Source organism: Manis javanica, chromosome 3, assembly GCF_040802235.1.
Source record: "Manis javanica isolate MJ-LG chromosome 3, MJ_LKY, whole genome shotgun sequence".
NCBI classification, from domain to species: Eukaryota; Metazoa; Chordata; class Mammalia; order Pholidota; family Manidae; genus Manis; species Manis javanica.
Window position 1 is genome coordinate 34,247,424 of NC_133158.1, and position 18,399 is coordinate 34,265,822.

General features: G+C 51.8%; 1 protein-coding gene across 14 annotated transcripts in view; it reads right to left on the reverse strand.

Moving 5' to 3' along the window:
* Positions 1 to 18,399, reverse strand: part of GRIP2 (glutamate receptor interacting protein 2) — a 94,293-nt gene that overhangs the window by 11,807 nt on the left and 64,087 nt on the right. For 5 of the 14 annotated variants that reach the window (XM_073231085.1, XM_073231086.1, XM_073231089.1 and 2 more), the window contains exons 2-17: positions 16,520 to 16,600; positions 16,125 to 16,260; positions 15,060 to 15,247; positions 14,317 to 14,403; positions 13,626 to 13,701; positions 12,285 to 12,430; positions 11,265 to 11,412; positions 10,982 to 11,151; positions 8,954 to 9,085; positions 8,489 to 8,716; positions 6,079 to 6,265; positions 5,445 to 5,590; positions 4,594 to 4,674; positions 2,212 to 2,278; positions 1,962 to 2,107; positions 915 to 1,059 (exon numbers count right to left, since the gene is read on the reverse strand). In XM_073231085.1, the coding sequence (XP_073087186.1) occupies positions 915 to 1,059; positions 1,962 to 2,107; positions 2,212 to 2,278; positions 4,594 to 4,674; positions 5,445 to 5,590; positions 6,079 to 6,265; positions 8,489 to 8,716; positions 8,954 to 9,085; positions 10,982 to 11,151; positions 11,265 to 11,412; positions 12,285 to 12,430; positions 13,626 to 13,701; positions 14,317 to 14,403; positions 15,060 to 15,247; positions 16,125 to 16,260; positions 16,520 to 16,600 (2,164 nt within the window). The remainder of the gene's footprint in view (positions 1 to 914; positions 1,060 to 1,961; positions 2,108 to 2,211; positions 2,279 to 4,593; positions 4,675 to 5,444; positions 5,591 to 6,078; positions 6,266 to 8,488; positions 8,717 to 8,953; positions 9,086 to 10,981; positions 11,152 to 11,264; positions 11,413 to 12,284; positions 12,431 to 13,625; positions 13,702 to 14,316; positions 14,404 to 15,059; positions 15,248 to 16,124; positions 16,261 to 16,519; positions 16,601 to 18,399) is intronic. The other 9 variants (XM_073231092.1, XM_073231094.1, XM_073231096.1 and 6 more) reach the window with 6 other exon arrangements.

Here is an 18,399-nt window from a genome sequence, read left to right on the forward strand (position 1 = left end):
TTTCTTTTTACTTTTCTAATGTGGCTGCTAGGAAGCTAGAGGTAAATCTGTGGCTCCCGTTATACTGCAGTTGGACAGTGCCAAGCTAGATCCGCCCAGCGAAGGCAGGAGGGATTGTCTGGGGTCCCAGCATGGAGACCCGGCTGGCGCACAGTAGGTTCCCAGTAAAGGTGAGAAGTCCCCGAGGACCCCTGCAGTCTGCCGGGTGGCCAGCAGGGGGCGCTCGAGGAGCGGGGACACAGGAAGCCTTCCTGCCCAGCCTCAGCCCCAGAATCCTGGCCGACCTCCTCCCCTCCTTCCGCCCCCCAGGCGGTGTGGCCAGTCCCGCGCTGTGTCCTCCTCCAGGCCGCCCAGGCCAGGCTCTCCCTTTACAGCCAGCTCCTCTCGGTGTCCCGGCAAAGCTCCACCTACCCACACGGGGTCACCTCCCTGTGACCCTGGGGGACCTGCTCCACCTCTGGCCCCAGATCCACGCGCTTCCCGGCCATGGACAGCCTGGGACACCCCTTCTCAAGGCCCCTCCCAGTTGCCACAGTTTGGGGGACATTTTCTAGGGAAGAGGACAGCAGGGTACCCCTTAATGCCTTAGGAAAGCCCCAGGCCGTGCTGGGACAAGGTTCTGGGGACACATCCCTGTACTGAGAGGGCACCCAGAAGGTGCTCCAGAAAGGCTCGCAGCGCTGACTTCCCAGAAACCTGGACTCTCCAGGTTGAGTGGGAGCAGGGGGCTTCATGCACATTTATCCCACACTTACCTGGAGCCAGGAGGTCTGCCTAGGGTTGGCCTGCCTCTGCGGAGTGAGGCTCAGACAGGGCTGGGCCAGGCCCCATGTCACCCAGCACATCAATGTTGGAACAAAGGTCAGAATCTAATTTGGCCTACCCTGCGTGTTCCCCACAGAACCCCAGCTCACCTCTCAGCCAGACCACGCTTGGTGAGCCCCGAGATGACAATGGGGTCAAAAGGCTCCTCTGTGCCCGAGATGGTGATGCCCAGGGGGCCCCCGTAGCGTTTCAACTCCACCGTGTAGCTGATGGCACCCGTGGTCTCCTGCTCATCTGCAAGAGGGGCACCACCGGGGCGGGTCCAGTGGGGCAGGGCCCAGGAGATGGGCATCCCCAGTCCCGAAGCCTTGGTGCACTCACCAGCTCACCCATTCATTAATTCACACCCCCACTCATGCCAGGACCAAGGATGGCAGAACCTGGGAACCCTGAGGCCATCTTCTGCCAGAAATATTTTCTTGCTCTCAGACACCATTTAAAAAAAGACAAGAAACTTGCAACAAACATTTTAAAATACAGATTCCACACACAACGAAATAACAACAACGATGCTGATAATAGTGATGATGATAGGAAGAAATCAGATTTCCAGGTTTTCTTAAAAAAAAAAAAAAAAGGAATATGCCCACAAGTGACCATCTTTTCCAGGGTGGGTGTTGGCAGCTGCCCCTCTGGGACCTGCTGTCTGGTGGCCACAGCCCTTAACCCTTCCCATTTGCCTCCCAACCTCTATCATTTTTCTTACATTCTATGCAGTTCACTCACTGGTGTCTCCTTGGCCTCAGATAGATGTCTAGGCCTTTGATGATTCACTCACACAATTCGCACACCCACCCGTGCAGCAGGGCACCCCTCCTTCGGTGCCTGCCCCACGCCATCTGCCCACAGCTGCTCCCTGTGGGTCTCCTCTGCTGGGCTCTGTGCTGAGCGTGGATGATTCAGGCAGTGTCTCAGACTCTAACTCCCACCAACCTCACAGGGCCCCAGAGCAGCCCCAGGGAAGTGAGCAGTCTGTGGTCCTGCTCCTCCCTGCCTTTGTTCATTCAAGGGGTTTCCACCACCAGCCAGGCCACCACCCTACCTACTTGGCCAGAGGGAGCCCTGAATTACAAGCTGGAAATCTGCTGGCTTGGGCGGTGGACCTTGAGATGGGGCAGGGTGGGCTGGGGCCATACCAGAGTTGTCCTCGTCCTTCCGTATTTTCAGTCTCACCAGGTCCTCGCACTGCCGCAGAATTTGCACGGCATCCTCCATGGGGCAGCTGTCCAGGCGGATATTGTCGATGGCCAGCAGCTTATCACCTGGCTCAAGGGTGCCAGTCCTGCATAAGCAGGGGTGGGGGACGGGAAGGAGCCTGGCACGTGAAGGACCGTACCCCCCACCCAGTTAGCTACTTCTTTCACCCTGTGCCCAGGGCACTCCTACCTGTGTGCCACACTGCCTTTCTTGATGTCAGAGATGATCAGGGGCTCCCCTCGCTTCCTGCTGGCTGCTAGAGGAAAAGAGGCCATGGATCTGACCTTTGACCACCTCAGACCCGGAGTCAGGGTATGGACTTGCAGCCAGCCATAAGCCCTGCTCTCACTGCTTCCTGCCCAAGGGTCTATGAGCAAATCAGCTCACCTCTCTGTGCCTCAGTTTCCCCTCTCTAAAATTGGGATGATGCCACAGACCTAATGGAGATGTCATGAGATTAAACTATACAATGCAGGCACAAAACCTAACATGGATCCTGGCACACAGTACGTGCTTATTTCATCAGCCCCTTTCCCTCCTGCTCAACCCATCCCCCAGCAAACTCTTAGCTCCTTGCGGAGCTGCATCTGGCTGCTGTCTGTGCCCCAGAACCTGGCACAGGGTCGGGACCCAGAACCAGGTGACCCTTCTACAATCAAGTTCTTCCTTCCCCCAGCTTCACGGAGTGCTGGCTGCATGGCTCCCAGCAGGAGCCCCTCTGGGAACTGCCTTTGGCCCAGGGAGCTGCCTCACCCGAGGTTATACCGCTCCTGGGTGCAGCCTTCATCCAGCGTCTGGGACACAGTGGTGCAAAGGCCTGGCTCCCAGCCTTAGTCAGGGCAACCTGCAAGGCCTTTGCTGCTCTAGAACTCTCGTGGATTGGCTGAGCCCTCTGTTGAGACTGCATCACAACCCAACTTCTCTCTCTGACCAGTCCTGCATCCTTCACCATCTGCAGGTGTTGATCCCAAGAGCCCTCCTCAATAAACGCCCTGCACATGACTCGTTGTCTGAAAAGCTGTTTCTGGGAGAATGTGACCTAAGACAATGGGTGTCATGAGTGGCTGTTTTCTTGCAAAAAGAATTCATTTGAGCTAATGGGTTTCCCATTAGTGACCAGATGGTAGGAGGGTTTTATAGCCCAGTGTGATATCTTTGCAGATAAAACAAGTGTATCTCTTCCATTTAGTCTATTGAGAAAATGTCACAAAATTTTAAGCCCACCTTGAATGGGCACCTTTGTATCGTGTTCACCCTGTGTGATGGCCCTGCCCAGAGGTTCCTCAGCTGGAAGCAGCTTCTCCCCTCCTACATTGCTTAACCCACCTCCATTGACTGCAGAGTCTGGGGCAGGAGGAAGCTTCAGCAGCAGCCCTTCTGGACAGCTGTCCCTCCATCAAGCCCAGCTGGGGACTGGGGGTCATTCACAGAGGATTGCAGTACCTGTCATCTGTTCTTGGTGGCTTCCTACAGCTATCCTAAGGGGCAGGACCTGAGGAATAGTGTCCAAGCACCCCTTGCCTGACATGGAGTCAGCCCAGCAATGCTGCCATAGCCAGAGTGGACACCTGCTGAGAGACGACCTCAGCAGGGCAGTGGGACTGGTAACGTTAAGATTAAGCAGGTGGTATCTCCAGCCCTCACCCCAGCCTCCTGCCCCTCAGGTGCCCAGGGCAGAGCTGTGCGCCAGAGCTGTGCTGAGCCAGGCAGAGCTCAGCTGGCTCTGAGACCCTAGTCAGCCTCATTCTCTCTACTCACCAATTTATCCTATACTCATTCACTCATTCACTCAACAAACATGTGCTGAGTCCCTGCTATGTGCCAGGTTGGAAATCCGCAGTGAACAAAACAAAGATCCCGGCCCTCCTACAGCCAGTGATCCAGCGGGGGTCACAGATAATCAGCAACATTTAAAAACATATAGTTTGTCAAATGATAAAGACGCTATGGAGACAAAGAAGGAAGAAGAGTACAGTGCAATTTTAAATTGTTGAAAACCTGAAGGAGGCAGGGTAAGAGGGTAGAAGGGATAGCCAGTGCAAAGGCCCTGAGGCTGCCAGGAGACCAGCAGTGGCACTCCCTGGTGCAGTCCAGGGAGATGGGAGGGAATGATATCAGAGGTCATGGGACTGGATCACAAAGGACCTCATCGGCCCTGAGGACTTCAGCTTTTACTCAGAGAAGGGCACTGAGCTGTAGGAGGGTCTCAAGTTACCTATGCTTGAGTATTTACCTTGCTTTCTTCACTCTGCTGTCCTGCACTTTCATTCCTTTGACAAACATGAATTAAGCACCTACTGTGTTCCAGGCCTCTTCTGGGCCCTGGGAACATAGAGGTAGAAAACCAAACATGGCCAGTGTGTTTGGTGCCTTACAAACTGCTTAAACCCACTGGGAGATCTCCAAAAGCCCATTGTGCAGAGCAGGAAATGGAGGGATCAAGTGGCTCGGGTCTTGCCTGATGTTACGCAGCTGGGCACTGCAGGTGGAGGGAGCCCAGGTCAGCCAGCCCTCCCACCCCAAGCCTTTCCCCTGGGCCAGGCAGGATGGTGCGGCAGGGAGGGGACTCACAGCTGATGGTGATGCCCAGCTCCACACCACGCCTCTTGGGCAGCTTCACATGGAAGGTGCCACTGCTCGGGATGACAGACTCTGGTACAAACAGATGTGGACCCATGTGAGACCCACTGGTCCCACACCCATTCTGGTCCAGCTGGGAGAGACCCCAAAAAGTCACTGTCCCAAACCTCATCCTGTCTTCATCCACCTGACAGATAAGGTAACTGAGGTATGGTGAGCTGATGGGTTTGTCCAAGACCACCAATCCACCTGGTCAGAGCAGACCCTGGACTGGAGCCCAGACCTCATGACTGCCAGCCTGGGGGTTTCCTGTAGCCAAACCCAACCCAATTCGGATCCAGTGACGATTTACTGAGCACCTACTATGTGCTATGTGTTTCCATGTGATTTATCTCATCTAAGCTGAATGACATCCTTTGTAGAAGGCTTCTGTTCTCTATTTTACAGTTGGGGACTCTGGGGATCGGGGGACAAACTGTCCTGTCCAAAGTCCCAGAGTGTCCAACTCTCAGAACCAGAATTCTAACCAGAGTTGTTGTTTGGGATTCTTTGCCCCAGCCCTGCAGAGGGGCATGAAGCATTTTCAGCCCTCTGCCCTCCCTAGGTCTCATTCTGGTGCAGAAGTCCCTCATCACACCTCACGCTGGTGTGTGGAGCTCTCTCCTCCTGGGCCAGTGACTTCCTGCCCACCATCAGTGCTTGGGCATAGGCTGCAAACACCCCTGGGAAGAGGATCATGGGCGGGCAGGGGCTGGGGGTGGAGAAGCATTTGCTCCAGGCAAGAACGGGAGAGAGGAGGAAGCCCAGGGTCCCAAAGCATGAAGGAAGTGAGGGCCACTCACCTGCCACATCGAACTCAACCTCCAGCACGACCTTGTGGGTCAGTGCAGCATCACGCAGCAGCTGGTTGGCTTCCTCCATTGTCCCGTCCTCGGTGGCAATGCCGTTGATGGACAGGACCCGGTCCCCCACCTGCAGCAGCCCACACCTGAGTCCAGGGCAGCCCAGCAGGGAAAGGAAACTCCATCACCATCACAACTCCAGGGCTAAGGGCACCCCGGGCACCCTTAGGCCTGCAGTGTGACTCTCAGCTCTGCCCTGGACCAGCTACAGACCCTCAGGCCATCTGCCACGTGCCTCTGGCTAAGGGCATGACCTTGTCAGACCCGTTTCTCTGTCTAGCTAATGGGGATAATACCATGCTTTACAGTATGTATACACAGAGAATTCTGACTTCAGCTATAGATAGGCGTTCAAGTCCTGGGTCACTCACAAACTGTGTCTTGGGTCAAGTGAATCAGCTTCTCTGTGCCTTGGTTTCCTCATCTGCAAACTGGCTGGTGATGGAGCTGATGTGATGGCTCAGTGAGATATGCTTGTGAAGCTAGGCTTGGTGTGCGACTCAATTTCCCTGTCTGTCCATGAGCCCCCTGAACTGCAGTGGCAGGCCCAGTGGGGAAGGGGCAATAAGCTCACCTCTCCGCTGGGCTGTCAGACTCGATGAAACGCACAAGGGGAGGAGAGGACAGAGTCTCGGTGGCGAAGATGCCTCCCTGGAGCTGCAGGCCAAAGCCGCTGAGGGGGTCTCCGCAGAGCACGACCTCTGTGGTCTCTGTGTGCACGATTTGCCCTCCCGGCCCCACTGTGCTGGAGGCCAGTGACACTGTGGGGCAGGTGGGCATGGCACTCAGGCCAGAGAGGCCTTCTTGCCAGAGCCAACCCACCCCCAGGCCTCAGAGGTGGGTGAGCGTGAGTTCTGACTTGCCCTGGGGCTGGCCAAGTCACAGCCCATTCTGAGCCTTGGTTTCCTCATCTGTACAATGGGATAATAACTCCCACCTGGCAGGGCTGGAGCAGGGGTTACGGAAGACAACTCCTGGGTCTGTCATGTTGTGAAACATAGGTTCTGAGGGCCACTGATAAATGTTCCGTTCTGTTCTAACGTTATTGTACACTATTGTATATTTTATGTTATTTTTGGTAACAGCTTAGAGATACAATTAACCTGTCATAGTATCCACCAATTTAAAGTATACAACTCATTGGTTTTAATATATATACACAGAGTTGTGCAACCTTCACCAGAATCAATTTTAGAATTTTCACCCCTTCAAGAAAAAACACTGCTCCTTTCAGCCATGGCCCCAAATCCTCCCGTCCCTCCCAGACCTAAGTAACCACTCATCTATTTTCTTCTCTATAGATTTGCCTACTCTGGACATTTTATATAAATGGAATTATATAGTACATAGTCTTTTGTGTCTGGCTTCTTTCACCCAGCACTTTCAAGGTTCATCTGATATTGTGGCATTATCAAAATCCCACTCCTTTTTAAGGCTGAGTAATATCCCATTGTATGAATATACCACATTTTGTTTATCCATTCATCCTTTAATGGATGTCTGGGTTATTTTCACCTTTTGGCTAAAATGAATAATGGCGCTATGAATATTCGAGCACAAGTTTTAGGTGGACATATATTTTCATTTCTTTGGAGCATATACCTAGATGTGGAATTGCTGGGTCATCTGATAACTTTATATCTAACTATTTGGTATGTTATTTTATATGTCTTAAATTCCATATATAAATACATCTGTAATATTAATATGGATGTTGGATATCATTTATTACATAAGATTTACTACTGTATTTCATTCTATTACTAATTATACTATTATGTCTTTGCATACTATTGTTAGGTATAATGTGTTATATTTGTATTTTTTCTTCAGTGATATCCCTAATGACAAGAACAGTGCCTACTAGAGGAAGAACTGAAAAACGTTAACTATTATCATCAATAATAATAATGATAATACTTTATTAGTCACCATCCCAGCAAGAGGACAGGTAAGGTGTACCGAGAACCCCCAATTCCTATAGTCCCCTATAAAGAGCATTTTTTTATCTTTTCACCTACACACCTGCAGCTTTGATGGTTGACAAAGGTGGTTGGTAAAGGCGTGTTTTATCTATCATCTGATTCTGAAATCAGTTTCCCTTTTCATCTCGGCTGCCAGGAAGCTCATAATCAAATTTAGTACCTTTCAGGTACCAGGTGATTTGTATTCCTCTTTTCCCTCATCTGGTTCAATTTCAAATGGCCCAGTTTGACCTTCCATTCTTCCTGGAGGCCTCTGCAACTCACACAGCAAGAGGCCTAGTACACTTTCTTTATCAACAAAGGAAAGACTCTTCCTAGAAAAGATTTCAAAATTCTGGGCATTCTCATGACTTCTACTACTTCCACATGGTTCCTGCATTATCATTCACTATTATCTATTCTTAATATTTATTCACTTTTTAAAATGTTTAATTACCTTTATTTCAAAAGAGAACTACATATAGTGATCATAAATGAAAAGAAATGTCTATAAATAAAAGGTAAGTAGAAACATGCATATAAAGTAAAAGTGAAAATTATTACATTCTGGATGGCTAGTGTCAGGCCTGTGTCTTTGGCTTGGAGGAAATTTAAAAGTGTCACAGAGGTAGTAAAGACACAGTTACACCACACTCAGTCAGACCTTCTCCTTGAATGGATAAGAAGAACCGAATGAAAGAAAAATGAAATGGAGTTACTGTGAGACCTTCCAATCTGAAAAGGCATCCTTTCCTCAAGACATTTTGTCACCACACGCTGGGAATTTTCCATAATAAAAATGCAAGACTAAAATGTACAATGTTAACTGGCACCTCACAGGTATGTCCTTGTGCAGTACACAATCTTCTCAACCATCTATGGTAACCTGGCATAGCACTCATGCTATTTAATGACCCCCTCAACATACACCTGGCCAAAATACTCCCCACCCTTTGGCACATCTCTCTCATCTTTGGGCATACACACAGCCCAAAGGGGAGGGAAGAGACCATGGCTTACATGAGCTCTTGTGTTCCCTTTGTCGCTGCCTCCTCCGCCCCATTGTAGTTCGGGGGCTCATGGGCTGTGATCCACAGGGCAGAGTGCTGGGGTTAGTGCAGGGAAAGGCGTGATTCATGGTCGGTGAGGAAAAAGGAGTCGAGGACAAGGCTGGGGAGATGAAAGCGTAGCCTCGTGAACCCCAGCAGGGCTCTCCACCCTGCTGCAGAGTAGGTACCAGGGAGCTGCCTAACCAAAGAGAGACAGGGAGGCCTTCTTCTTCTTCATCCCAACCATCATTGTGACCTCAGGCAAGTCTCACCCCCTCTGGGCCTCAAAGACTGCAGAGTGAAACCAGTTGCCAGGAACAAGGGCTCATCCCATCATTAATGTGCTAGGTGACACTGAGAAGCCCCCTAATTTTTCTGAGTCTTGGTGTCCTCCCTTATAAAACATGCACAAGCCATGGTGGGGTGGGCACATTACATCGGCTCTGGTCTTGGCCAGCAGGTGTGGCCCAGGTGGGCGTCCTGCAGTGGCCAGGCCGGGGGCTGTGGCAGGAGGGCACGCAGGGGTCCCAGCGGTGTGGTTGCTCGCTCCTCTGCACCTTCACTGTGGCTGGGTGGGGGAAGAAGGGGGAGAGAGGTGCAGGTGTTAGGGGCTGAGCAAGTCTGAACTCACCCTGCCCCCTGCAGGCTGGGCTGCCATCCGCAAGGTGAAGTGAGGAAAGCAGGGCTGGGAGATCGTTTCCCCTCAAGTCCAGAGGCATTCAAGGTACTACTCAGGTGTCCCTGATGCCCACTGTGTGCCAGGCACTGTGCTTGGGACTCAGCCATGCAGCAGCAGGGATGGGAGGGAGAGCAGGCCCAGGCCCAGGCCAGGAGCTGGTGGAGCAGGCTTTGAAGCAGGCCACCTGGCTCTGGAACCCAAGAACTGGCCCCATCAGCTTTGGGGGTGCAGTTGGCAGACAGCATCCAGTTGCAGTGTATACCTGGGTGGCCTCGGTCAGGGGCTGAGCACACAGGGGCACTAGTGCCTATTTCTGCCCCATGCTGGGCTTTGAGGGGCAACCTGAGTCCCAGAGCCCGGGCTGCGTCGGCCAAGGCTTGCTCGCACCTGCAGTGCAATCTGAGGGTGCTCTCGCTTCCTACCCCTGATTTCAGCCTTTCTCAGGCCAGCTCTGGAGCCAGCTGCCAGGCAGCTTGACAAATCCCTTAGCTCCTCTGTGCCTCCTTATCAGTACCTGTATAATAGGACTAAAAGAGTGGTTACCTTCTAGGATAATGGGGAAGATCAGAATGAGGTAACTTAGAGCAGGGCCTGGCACCTAGCTGAGGCCAGGAGGACTGCTGGCAGCAGTGCAGCCTCGGGAGGCACCGCACCTCTCTGAGCTTCAGTCGTCTCAGCCACCTCCAGAAAGTGGGGAAATAGTAATACTGAGCTCACAGACTTGCCATGGGGATGACCTGAGATGACCCATGGGAAACCCAGGCATTAACCCTGGCCCACAGCAGGCGCTCAGTATATGATGCAAAAATGAATGGCACTACTTTGAGTCCCCAGGCCTCCTGTATCAGTCATGTAGGTAGACTGATGGGCCTTTTTCAGTTCCTGGCAGAGACCCAAGAGATGAACCCTCCTCAAAGCCTGTTCCCCTACAACTGATCTGGAGAATTTCTTTCACTTGCAGAGGACAGAGCTTGCAAAGGAAGAGCGAGCAGAGCACAAGCACTGTGTCCTAGGGCTGGAATTCACAGCCTGACCACTCTGACCAAGGCTCTGGGCTGTGCTCTGTCCGTTTGCTCATTTAACACCCCCAGGGCTGTGTACTCGGGTCCTCATGTCACTTACAGATGAGGCAACTACGGCTCAGGGCAGCAAAGCGCCTGTTCGGCAGGGCCAGTGCTGGGATTTGAGCCCGAAGCCCGAGGTTTGGACTGCTGGAGGCACTGCCTTGCTCTTTGCTGGAAGCTGCCTCGTGACCACCCTCCAACCCGTCCTGGGCTCCAGCTCTGCCCTCTGGTTCTCCTAGACCACATGCTGTCTCTGCTCTTGGAATTATGGGCACACAGCTCTGCTCCAGCCTGGGAAACCCAATTCCTCACTAGAGTTGTTGGGGGGCATACTCCAAGGCCTTCCGATTGTCCGGCTGCCTCCTCGGACCTGCTGAGGGCCCTGAGCTGAGCCCAGGACCCAAGCTCTGAGCAGCACTGAGCACAGAAGGGAGGTCCCCCTCCCTTGTTGTAGCCCTTATACTTCTATTGATGCAACCAGTGATGGAACTGGCTTTGGGGCATCCATGCCAGCAGACTGTCAACCCATTCAAGTTGTTTCCCTGCCCCACTTCCTCACCCTCAGCTGCTACACTTGACAGTTTGAGCTTCCCTGTGGATGGACATTTGTTCCAGTAAACTTTAGCTTGCCCAGGGCTTCAGTCTTAGGCCTCTTGGGCCTTGTGCACCCCTCCCCATCAGCTCTCAGATCTAGGCCCTGAGACCCTCCACGGAGACCTACCTGCCTCTGAGGGCTTCAGGGGCCGCCGACTTTGGGGCGCAGGCAGTATCTCCAGCTGCACTTTCTCTGACACGTTGGCCAGGAGCTTGGTGGCCTCAAGCAGTGAGCAGTGTTCCGTGCTGGTGCCGTTGATGGACAGGATGTGGTCTCCAGCATGCAGGGCCCCACTCCTGGCCAGGTGGGGGCGTGAAGGGGGAGGCTGGTCCAGCCGGACAGAGCACTGGGCAGCCTCAGCCCCCACACACCACCCCTGTACTGTGGCTGTACCCAGTGTGGGTCTCACCTGTCCACCACACTGGCTGGCTTGATACGGTCAATGGTGATGACTGATTTGTTATGGTGGGAGCCAGTGGTGAGTGAGATCCCTAGGGTGGACCCTGGTGTCTTGGTTATTTCCACTATCAAGGGCCCCGAAGCACTGGCCACTGTATCTGGCACATGGAAGGAAAGAAAGTTCGAAATGCAAATGTTGAGCACTTTGCTCCCTAGCTCCCTCTGCAATTTGGGTTCAATCCTCACTGCCAGAGAGGGGTCATTACACCCATTTGACAGGCAAGAAAACAGGTTTGTGGAGGTAAAGGTTTTGTCCAAGTTCACACAGCCACTTAGCAGCAGAGGAAGGGCAGAAATTTGGGTCTGACCCCAGGGCTTTGCTGAACAATACAACTGGCTCACATTCATGGAGAGCCTGCAGTACGTCTGTGCTGAGCAGTAATACAGGCTGAAACCCTCCTCCATTGCAGAGAATGGCAACCTGGTTCACTCTCCCAGGGGCTCAAAAACAAAACCTAGTTCCTTCTGCTCTCCTGCCATCCCGCCACCGTGTCCAAAGGTCAGCAAATCAAAGCCAGCTCAACCATCATTTTTCCTGACTTCAACCACTTTTAAGCTCCTCTTCAGCACCCAGCCTGGGCCAGCTGCCATCCTTTCTCACTTGGATAGCTGCAAGTTAAAAGGCATCCCCCAGCCTTTTCCATCTCTCTCCTTGTTTTTTTTTTTTACAGCACTTACTGCTCTCTGACATCTTCTAGATTTGATCTTTTCTGTTTTTCTGTCCATCTCTCCCCACCAGAACATCAGCTCCATGAGAACAGGACACATGAGGTCTGTCTGTATTGTTCTCACGTGGATCTCCAGTGCATCAAACAATTGTCGATACGTAGGACTATTGCCCAGAGGGGCTCAGAGAGTGACTGACCTAAGGTCACACAGCTTTTGCAGTGGTAAGGATCTGTCCCACTACCCCTCCCCTCAGTGCTGGGCCTCTTCCTGCCCAACCCTAGCCCCCAGGTGCCCTCCTTACCTGAGATGGCTACGTCATACTCCACCTGGAAGAGTGCCTCATGGCTGCACTGCTGCAGAGTGGCCAGGGCAGTGGTGTGGCTGGCCCCATGCAGTGGGATGCCATCAATGCTGAGCAGCCTGTCGCCCACCTTCAAGGAGCCCTCCCTGCAGGGAAGGGTTTGATCAGCCAGCCTGGCCCGGTGCAAACACTGGGCACAGCCTTGCTGAGAGGGCCCTGGGAAAGGTGGAGGAGGCACGGGGACAGAGGAGGGGCAGGGAGCTGGTGAAGGAGAAAGGGATGGAACCGTCAGTGAGGATGCATAAGTGAGTGGAAGAATGCACGGCTCTATGCACAAGCAGCTGAATAACTGAAGCTGGCAAGTAAGGACAGGAGACGGGTCAGCTCCCCAACTTCGAGTAAAGTCATGGTTCCAGCTTAACCCTACAGTGTCTGAGCTGGGGATGCCCCTCAAAGTCACACCCACTTCTGCCTGGGGATGGAGAGTCTACCATGGTCCAGAGAGGACACACCAGCCCCACCAAGGCCACACAGCATCAGGGGCGGGGCAGTATGGAGGCTTCGCGCTGCCCACCAAGAAGTCCCACTGCCCCCACCCTCGTTTCTCAGCAGTGATTACTCTGGCCTGGTGACAAATGCGCCTGGGAATAAATTCAGCAGAGGTCCCGAGGGAGAGGCCCGAGCTGGGGTTCACTTTGGTTTGGGTCAAATCCCCACCCTGGAATGCCTGCCCCAACAGGTGGCCAAAGCTATTTTGGGAGGTTCTATGAATAGCTTGTCACAGTGCTTTGTCCCAAGGACGGGTTTAGATTTCTGACAAGGCTGTTCCAGGCTTCTCTTAATATGGCCAGGAATCTCCTGCTGGGAGCTCAGGGGTCAGGGCTGGGAGCTGGACACGTTCCTCCCCAACACTCTCTCCAGGCAGAGCCAGGCTGGGCAACGCAGCCAGGACTCCTGAGGCAGAGTCACAGAGGGCCATGGTGACACCACTCACTGTGCCCCAAACCCCTCATAGCAACTCTTAGGGGTTACAGTGTTGGGCCCATTCCACAGACAGTGAAAACTAAGGCCAGGGAAGGGAAGAGTGACATGATAGCAAGGCTCACTGCCCCACCCGCCCCGAGACAGCAGGATGTCAGGGAAGAAAGAGCTTAGTGTCTCTTCCATTAGGGTTCAGTCCCAGCTCCCTTAGTGACTCTGGGAAAAGGCTGTATCCTCTTCGGACCTCAGTGTGCTCATCCGGAGAATGGACACAATGGCCCTGCTCTGCCTACTTCACAGTGGAGCTGGAGGAGGTCAGTGCAGGGTGAGGCTATAAGGTTTCCTCCGGCTCAGGCTCACCTGTCAGCAGGACCACCGGGCCGCACACAGGTCAGGACAAGTGGGCGCGTCTTGTGCCCATCTTCATGGGCACCTCCTGGACAGAATTTGACAAGAGGCAGGAATCATCTATCCACTCCCTCTCTGATGCCCAGAGACCCTGATTCAGCCCTTAAGCAGTCTCCCTTGATTAAATCTGTTTGAAGACCTTGTCCTTGCTATTTCTAGGTCCTCTTACAAGACACCAACAGCTATTCCCCCCAGAGCAAGGGCAAAAAGAAGGGAACATGACCAAAGTCCTCTGTTAAATGGCTTGCTTCCCTTCCTGGGATCTCATCCTATTTCCCCCTTTGCCCTGGTTTCTAGGAAGCTCCAAAATTTGTTCTCAGTCCAGTAGTAGCTTTCTCCATCATTTTCTGGCACAACTTTTCCCTCTTATTCCCCACAACCATGCACTCTTCATTGTTTGGCAAGTATTTCCATTTAACACTTGAGTTATTAATGGTTCTGGGTTGTTTAAAGTCAGAAGCAAAATTCTATCTACCTACCTATGTATCTATTCATCCATATCATACACACACACACACACACACACACACACACACACACACACACACACACATACGCATTCATTAAAGCAAAACAGAATATATAGGGGATTAGCATTAGCCTCCCTCCCACCCCTGACCCCAATGGCAACTTTTACACTGACCTCTGAGGACAAAGCCAAAGCTATTGCCCTCCTTGTAGAGTGAAACGTCCACTGTCTTTGAAATGATCCCTGGATTGTTCTCAGGGGCTGGGGGAAAATGGAGGACTGCTTTGAGTCCCTCAGTCACTATCACCAAGCTGGCAGATGTCCCCAAAGCTCATACCAGGCGAGTTAGGTGACCCGTCACAGAGATTACAGGAAGAGAAAACTCCTCTTCCCCCATCTCACAGGTAGGACAAGTGAGATTTAGAGGGACTCTCTTGCTGATACCCACTTAAGCTACCACTTAGAGTGGGGAAAGTGCCTGCCCACACCCCCACGAGACAGTGACAGACCTGAGCTCGAGTCCACGGCTGGTGGACTGGGGCCAGTGTTGAATTCTAGTTGCTCAAACTTCAAGACTGTAGATTAACTTTGGAAATTCAGAGCTAGGCTAAATCTTAAGTCACTGTACTCAATGCAGGGTGGTGGGGTGGGGAGAACGATTGGGTGAGGAAAAATTTATTCAGCCAATATTCCCAAAACCTTCCCCACAAAGGAAGAGTGTCTGGAAACTGAATATACAAAATGACCATGGGTTATGAGCAGGACCCTGCCACCTCCTGGTGACAGCGTACTGCAGCTGTAGGCAAAGCCCTTATGTGGGGCATGGATGTCTGCAGCCGGTCTCCAGGTCTTGCCCCCCACCAACTAGCACGATCCACACCACCCAGGGCTGGTGGGAGGCAGCTGCGTTCACCCACCACCAAGGCAGTGGAGAAAATTCTCCGTCCAAGGGCACCCACCAGGCGGGGGCAGCTCATACTCCACCTCCAGCACCACGCGCTCGCCCACATTCTTGAGCAAGGTGATGATCTCATCATGGCGGAGCCTGGTCAGGTGGATCCCATTCACTGACCGAATGTAATCACCCACATTCAGCAGGTCACTCCTGGGAGCAAGGAGGCCAGAACACACGCGTGGTGACAGGCGCCAGCAATTCATACCCACCTTCCTGTTGAATCCATACATTCTCTGAATTCCCATTTTACAGATGGAAAAGCTGAGGCTGAGCGAGATCAGATGTTGCCCAGGGTCACACAGTGAGTGAGTAGGAGAGTGCAGATTCTAACCTAGTTTTGTCTGACCAGCAGGCCCAATGCTGGTGGGCCTGCTTTCCTCCTGCTGGGGTGCCGTACTCTTAGCTACAGCTCGGACTGGCACTGACAAGCCTGTGGAGCGGCCAGATGTCCACCTTCTTGGCTATTCCCTAAAACCCTTTCTGGGTTTTTACAGTAATCTTTGCCTGGACACTTGTCAGCACTTGCCCTGTGCAAAGAATACCCAGAGATACAGAGATGAAGAGGCTAAGCCCCGGGTTCCCTGGAACTCATCCAAGGAGCCACACAGGTGAAATGACAGGAACACCCAGGATAGTGTGTGCAGAGGTGGTACACAGGGCTGGGTGAGCAGAGGGGCTGTGTCGGCCTGGGGCTAGGGGCTCCTGCAGAGGCAGTGTGGAGGGATGAATAGTAGTCTGCCAGGAGGAGGCGGTAGGGAACAGCCTTCTAGGCAGAGAGAACTGCATGTGCAAAGGCGTGGAGGGCCTGATGAATGTGGGGCGCTGTGGCTGGGTCCGCCCTGGCCTAAACGGAAAAAGAAGAAGCTGGGGCCTAGAATTACAGCCTCCACTGGAGACCTTCCCTCAGCAAATACCAAGCTCTTGGGTGCTCTGGAAACAACCGCCTGATTGCTTTGCCTAAGGCCCTCATACATTCCCCCCTGGCCCTGGCCTCCTCCCTGCTGCCCCCACCAAGCCCACTTCTCACCTGGCTGCGAGACCCCCAGGTCTCAGGTTAGAGACCCTGGGCTTCCCATCCTTGTCGGTACCACCCGAGATGGTCAGGCCCAGCGTGCTGCCTTCTTTCTTGATCAACTCCACCACGGTGACGCCTCGGAACTCCTCTGCCAATGGATGGGATGTGAGCAGGCAGCATGGGGCAATTTCGGGCCCCCAGCCCCAAGACAGGTGATGCTAACACTTGGCAAGCAGGGGTTTGGCTGCATTACACTGGGTGACATACTGCCATTTTACAGAGGATCAGCGAGGTTAAGTGACTGGTCTGGGGTCCCAGAGCAAGTTAGTGGCAGAGCCAGTGCTGTCTGGTCCCTTCCTCCAGGTGCCTCCAGGACAGAGGAGGAGGAAGAAGCAAGGGCTCATTACCTGGAATGCTCTGTCTGCGGTGTGCCAGGGCCACGTCGGCCCCTCCTGCATCCTTGCTTCCTTTGGAGTAAGGCCCATCGTCTGCAAGGGAGGAGAAAAGGCCCTGAGTTCCACTTTCATCTCCATTCAGACAAACCCTCCGCTTTGGGAATCTTCCTCTTCAAGGATGTGGCCTGCCACTAGCTCCATGTGAGTCTCTGCTGGGGGACCCTCGTGGCTTCTCCTCCCAAGGAAGACTTTGTCTCTGCTCTCAGGGTTGAACAACATCCCTTTGAACACTCACTATATATATATACCAGGAGCTTCACAGCTCTACAACCTAATTTAGGGCAATATTATTCCACTGTACAGGTAAGGCTCAGAGAGGGACAACTCATGACCAAGGTTCCACAGCTGAGGAGTTTTACAATTTTGATTAGACCTGGGTCTGCTGACTCCACCACTGGGGGCTGTGCTTGCATACCTGCTGAGACGGGGAGCTCCCTCACATGCAGGCACCACTGCTCATGTGAGACCGTGCTGAGCAGAGGAAACTCAATCTTGGGTGGACCTAATTAATGTTTCTTCATGAGGACTGCACTTTATAGTTTATGACCCATATCTTCAGTCATTCTGGGCAGTCAGAGAGAAGTCTGTCTCCTTTAGCTTTAATTCTAGAAAACTCTTTCATTATTTTTTCAAGTACTGTTTCTTTCTCTCTTTTGAAAACCTTAATAGATGTACTTCAGGACTTTCCAGTGTGTCCTCCATGACCCACCACCCACCTCTCTATCATATTTCCTAACTTCTCATGCATTTCAAACATAAGGAAAGTAAACAGTATAATGCAGAGGCTCTCAACATGGGGTCCTTAGACAAGAAGAACTAGCATCACCTAGAAACATGCTAGAAAAATGAACTTCGTGGGCTCCACCTAGGACACAGGAAATTAGGAACTTTATTTACTAATTTAGCAATCTGTATGTGTGTGTAAATATGATTTCACATGTTAACCTAATTTATATTTTTATCTACTTTAAAATTTTTATATACATTAAAATTCTTTGTGGTGTGCATTTTCTCTGGGCTTTGGGAAATGTGTCCTAACCACCACCCCAGTGAAGTTTTATCACATTCCCACCGCCGCCCAAACTCTCCCTGGCTGCCGCTTTGTGGCCAGTGCCATCCTTGCCCAGTGCTGTTCTGTTTTCTCTGTATGATTTTGCCTTCCCTTCAATATCTTATGAATGGAATCATACAGTGTGTTGTCTATTGAGTCTGGTTTCTCTCATTTTGCATGATCATTTATCCATATTTTTTTTTGCATATATCAGTAGTTTGATTCTCACTTTTTTATTGGAATATAGTTGAAATTTAATATTATACTGGTTTCTGATGTACAACATAGTGATTCAATAATTATATACATGACTAATTGCTCACCATGGTAAGTGCACAGTTATTACACTGTTATAACCCCTGCTAATATATTACTGGTTTTATTCTTTGTGCTGTACTTCCATTCCTGTGACTATTTTATCATTTGAAGTTTGCACCTCTTTATCCCCTTTGCCTATTTTACTCATCCCCCCAACCGCTTCCCCTCTGGTAGTCACCAGTCTGTTGTCAGTATTTATGGATCCGTTTCTTTTTTGGTTTTATTTTTTAGGTTCTACATACAAGTGAAGTCATATGGTATTTGTCTTTCTCTGTCTGACTTATTTCACTTAGCATGATACCTTCTAGGTCCATCTATGCTGCTGCAAATGGCAAGATTTCCTTCTATTTTGATGGGATATCACCTCACATCAGTCAGAATGGATATTTCTTTTTATATCAACAAGACAAGAAATAACAAGTGTTGGCGAGCATGTGGAGAAAAGGGAACACTGCTGGTGGGA